The sequence below is a fragment of the Harmonia axyridis genome, chromosome 3 (assembly GCF_914767665.1).
Source record: "Harmonia axyridis chromosome 3, icHarAxyr1.1, whole genome shotgun sequence".
Taxonomy (NCBI): Eukaryota; Metazoa; Arthropoda; class Insecta; order Coleoptera; family Coccinellidae; genus Harmonia; species Harmonia axyridis.
The window spans coordinates 53,179,415-53,184,847 of record NC_059503.1 but is presented as its reverse complement, the minus strand read 5'-3'; the positions used below and the strand labels follow the sequence as shown (position 1 = coordinate 53,184,847).

The window sequence follows — 5,433 nt, the reverse complement described above, 5'->3', positions numbered from 1 at the left end:
AAAAGCGTTTTTATAGACTAATTCAAGTGACTTTGGATATACTATATACAGAAATATTATAATTTCCAAAATGATTTCCACTATTATATTGTAATTTGTTTTCAGAATCTACAATTCTTAGAGTTATCTGCGTTAGAAGAAGAAGAGGCCCGTAGAATGAATACCATATTATTTACCAATTCTAGTGAATTCAAATTACCATGGAGAGTTAAACAAAAATTTTGTTCAAGTAAGTATAGAGATCTTAATAGAATTATTTATGGTCAATATGAATATGTAATATAATAATGAATCAACTAATATCAACTTTTTCAGAAAATGAGTGTAGAAAATCTGTAATCAATTACAATGGATTATCAATTACAAGACCTATTATCCAGAATGAGATGACAGGAAAACATTCGAAACCTTCAACTCCCCCTAGTTCAGCTGTAAAAACAGTTGAAATTATTGCAGGAGATAATACAGAGATAATTAAAAATGATTCAAATGGGACAATTGAAAAAATTGAAAGTAGCATCTCGAATAAAAATAAATCTAAAATTGAGGAGCCCACAGTAAATGTATTAAAAAAATCATGGGCTAGTCTATTTGATAAAGATGTTAAAACAATATCGAATGAGAAAATAGACAATAAAATAAATGATTCACATGTAACATCTTTAAAACATACAAAAGTAGTCAAAAAAATAGATTCAGCCACTCATATGTTAGGAGGTGAGTTCAAAACCATATCTTTTTTTATATATTTATCTTACTTTCAACTAACAATTTGCTTACATCTACAGTAGATAATTACTTAGTTGAACCCATTTTACTTGATGAAAAGTGGAATGCTTTGGTTTTCACCTACAAATATCAGTGAAAATTCAAGTTTCTATCATGGTTAGTAATATTTTTTAATTTTCAGGATTTCTCAAGAACTATAAAATTGATGGGACCCAAACCAGTTTTAAACCCAGGGGTTTACGAAACAAAAGTAACTTTTGTTATATAAACTCAATATTACAAGCCTCACTTGCTTGCCCACCACTTTGTAACCTTCTCAAACGGTTATCAGAGAACTTCACTCACAATAATGCACTGAAATCAATAACAATGAGTGAAAATATGTAAGTATAAATTAATATAATTTGCAACTTTGATTGAATAACAATTTTATATATGTATTTTAATTATTCAACTATTCCAGGTGTAAATTTATGAATAACTTCGATAATCTGCCCAATGTAAGACGCAAGTCACGTTCAAAAAAGAAGAACAAGAAGCAAACTTTCGTCAATATAGACAATGGCAATTCGTTTGAGGCTTCATCGTTTTATACGTTGCTAAACGGAACACGTAGCGATTCTTTCCTTGTTGAAGGCCGACAAGAAGACGCCGAAGAATTCTTGAGCCTTCTGTTGAATGGACTCAATGATGAAATGATGGAAATAATGAAATTGCTTAGCCATGACGAAAATATTCAAGCAGCTAAAAAAGAAGTGAAAATAGATGTGGATGATTGGAAAGTTGTGGGTCCTAAGAACGAAGGGAATGTAACAAGAGAAATACAAATGGACAAGACTCCGATTAGTGATATATTCGGAGGACTTCTCTGTTCAAGAATCCATAAAACCGGAGACGAAACTTCAGAAAATATTGAACCATTCCTAACATTGCCAGTAAATATTAAGAAAGCAAATAACATAGCTGAAGCATTAGAAGGCCTTACAACCAAGAACAAACTAAAGGGTCTGACATCATCGAAAACGAAAGAAACGGTTGAAGCATGGCAGCAAGTGATGATAGAGAAGTTGCCTGTAGTTTTAGTATTACATTTGAAATGCTTCGAATACAGAATGAATGGCTGCACTAAAATAATGAAGACTATAAAATTTCCCATCAATCTGCAGATTGATTCTAAAATATTATCTGGAAGGACGAATACTTCAGCGGAGAGACAATATAAATTAATATCTGTAGTATACCATGTAGGAAAGGAGGCCAGCTATGGGCATTATATAGCAGATACTTTCCATTCGGGGTATAATACATGGTTGAGGTTTGATGACTCTAAAATAAACAGAGTTACGGAAGAAGATGTTCTTCAACGTCAAGGAGATAGAGTTCCTTATTTATTATTTTATCGAAGGAGTGATACGGTGTGAAGTGTAAAAATTCATTGATATAGTTGTTAATTTGTACAGATTAGATTCAAGGATGCTGAACATTGTAATATTTTTCTGTTGTTTTATGAGTAATGCCATGTATTGTATTTCGGGAGAATATGATAAATTGACTATACAATGTTATATATATATATATATATATATATATATATATATATGTATATAAAAAATAAATATAATATATTTCAATAAACGGACTTTGTATAAATGTAAAATTTTGTTTGTTTTATTTTGAAGAAATTTCTTTTCCTAAAACTTAAATTGAATTTTTGCAAGAACTACGATCTCAGAAGGAAAAAAGATCGTCTTCGTAAAAATTCCAATAAACCATAAAGAGTATTAGCTATTTCAGGACTTTGGACTCTTTATTCCTTTTTCTTTGCTCTTGAAATCAGGTGAATTTCGCTCAATGTAATAAAAAAAAACTTGACCAAACTTTATAATTTTCCCCTGTGTTCAGCGGCGCTACGTTCTCCTACTTCTGTAACCTAGATAAATGAGGATATTTTGGAAGATCGTACCTCATGCACTCGAATCATGTAATTTTTTTATGTTTCACAAAAATCACAAATATACCAGTCATGAACTCTGAATTAACCTATATCTATAATGACCCAAAACAAAACACTCATTAACCCAGATACACCTACCGTATGTTAAAACAGACACCTCTCAAAAGTCGAAATATATGTACCTTGCGCTACTTATTCATAGATGGCGACAGTATTACTGCTTTTTTGAATGAACTGGCATATCTATTCGTTTTGAATATTTTCGTCTGTGTCAGTTAATCCAGCAATACCCTGAATTTGAATCAGTGATTTCATTATTGTGCAAAACATGGATAACAAATAGTAAGTATTTTCAGGATATAAGTTATCTTTTTTTAATTCATTACTGAAACTTGTTTAAAATATAAGGTATTTTTCACATGTAAACATATTTCGTCAAATATTTCTCGTTTTAGATTCAAAACATAACCTCTAAAGTTAATGTTTGTTATAACAGACAGTAGTATAATAGACTACTATATTTAGTCATTTTATTTTTTGCAGCTATTGGAAGAAACCCTTAACATTACACGAGCTTATGGAAGAAATTGAAAACTTGGATGAGTCTTACGACATTCCTGATACAATTTCCATATTTCCCCCTTCCGATGGCTACGAGACGGATGAAGACTCGGGAGATGAAGCTAAGGTAGATATCAATAATCTCCCTGGAAATCAACTTAGGGCGGAGGCTGAGGTTAGTTTCGAAAATAATGACATACTAAGTGCAGATGGCTATGACAGAGAGGATGAGTTACCGTTGTCTTCGTTTCTGCAACCAAAGCACCAGAAGTTGCTCTTCGAGACATCCACATTCAAAAAATCTAAACCTACTTTTACATGGAAAAAAACTGATATAAATGCTTGTCTCTCAACATGGCAAGAAAAGCAAGGCTCGAAAAATACTTTATCGCCAATAGATCTTTTTTTCTTGTTTGTAGACGATGAGATAATCGACTTGATAAGAAACTTCACAAATTTATATGCCTCTCAGCATAACAGATCAGGGGACGTATCCACTGAAGAAATTAAATGTTTCATTGGTATTTTGTTACTCTCCGGATATTATAAATTTCCTAGAAGGGCTATGTATTGGGAGAATGCTGAGGATGCTGGAAGCAAGCTAGTTTATGAAGCAATGTCGAGGGATCGTTTTAGTTTCATAATGCAAAATCTTCACTGTAATGACAATACAAAGTTGACTAAAGACGACAAATTTACCAAACTGCGCCCTCTATTTGACACTTTGAACAAAAAATTCCAAGCTTTTGCCCCCTTTCAAGAATTCCACAGCCTTGACGAGTCCATGGTGCCATATTATGGTGGCCATGGCACGAAGCAATTCATTCGAGGAAAACCGATCCGCTGGGGTTACAAATTTTGGACAGGAACTACTAGAAACGGATATGTTGAATGGTTTGAACCATACCAGGGATCAGGGACTCAACTACCTAAGAAATATCATCATCTTGGTTTAGGTGCCAGTGTGGTTTTACAGTTTGCAGATGTTTTAATGCTCATATATAATAACGTTCCTTATCACATATTTTGTGACAACTTTTTCACGTCCATAATTTTACTTATAGAGCTCGCAAAAAGAGGCATAAAATGTACGGGCACAATGAGAGAAAATCGACTTCAAAACTGCCCTCTAAAAAGCTCTAAAGCATTGAAAAAGGAATCACGAGGTACATTTGATTATAGTTGCATTGAGGGCGAAAACATCATTGTTTGCAAGTGGAATGACAACAATGTTGTAACCATTGGGTCAAATGTAACTTCTCCCTTTCCAACTCTTTCTGTTAAACGATTTTCTCAAAAGGAAAAGAAACACATATATATCAATCAACCGCATCTCATAAAAAAATACAATGAGAATATGGGTGGAGTTGATCGGGCAGACCAAAATATTGGTTTGTACCGGGTCTGCATAAGAGGAAAAAAGTGGTACTCGTCCCTTTTCTCACACTGCATTGACATGGCAGAACAAAACGCATGGCAGTTACATAAATTCAACGGAGGAAAAATGGATCACTTAACATTCCGAAGATGTATTGCTTCTGGCCTTCTTGAAACATTCAAAAAGACAACCAAACGGGGCCCTTCTAAGCAAAGCAAATATCATCGAATGGAATCCAGATACGACAGACTTGATCATCTTATAGTTTATCAAGAAAAACAGACGAGATGTGGGTACTGCCATAAACTTGCGGCCTTTAGATGTAGCAAATGCAACGTTGCACTCCATCCGAAAGAATGTTTCATCAAATATCATTCAAGAGAATAAAATTGTTATGAAACCTACCTATTGTATAGATAATAGAAAACTATCATTTCTCATTTCGCATAGTAGTTCTAATTCCTACTGTCTGTTATAACATACACCATTTTTTTCTTATATAAAGCGAAAAAAATTAAAAATTTCGTTAAAAAAGTGTTTATTATTAACCATAAACTATCAAAACTAAAAGTGATTTGAAAAAGAAGCAAAAAAAAGTTTCAGGCATATCTGGGTTAATTTCCGTTTTATAACCTGTTATTCCTTTTCCTGGGTCAGAACAATTTTTCTGGAGAATTCTCGTCTCTGATTACTATAAAATTTCTTTTTTCTATTGGTCCTCTAATTCACTTGAAAATCAAAACTTGTCATATTTTTATAATCAAATTGTCGTTTGGTAAATGCAGGAATTATTTTTATTACATGACAACGT

The 5,433-nt window shown here is 32.8% G+C and overlaps 1 protein-coding gene across 1 annotated transcript; it reads left to right on the top strand.

Annotated features, from left to right (window-relative positions):
* Window positions 1–2,884: 2,884 nt before the first annotated feature.
* On the top strand, window positions 2,885–5,009 carry LOC123675467 (piggyBac transposable element-derived protein 3-like). Its single transcript, XM_045610826.1, has 2 exons — window positions 2,885–3,025; window positions 3,227–5,009. Exons 1-2 carry the CDS (start codon window positions 3,012–3,014, stop codon window positions 5,007–5,009), a joined length of 1,797 nt encoding a protein of 598 aa, XP_045466782.1. The 5' UTR covers window positions 2,885–3,011.
* Window positions 5,010–5,433: the final 424 nt, after the last annotated feature.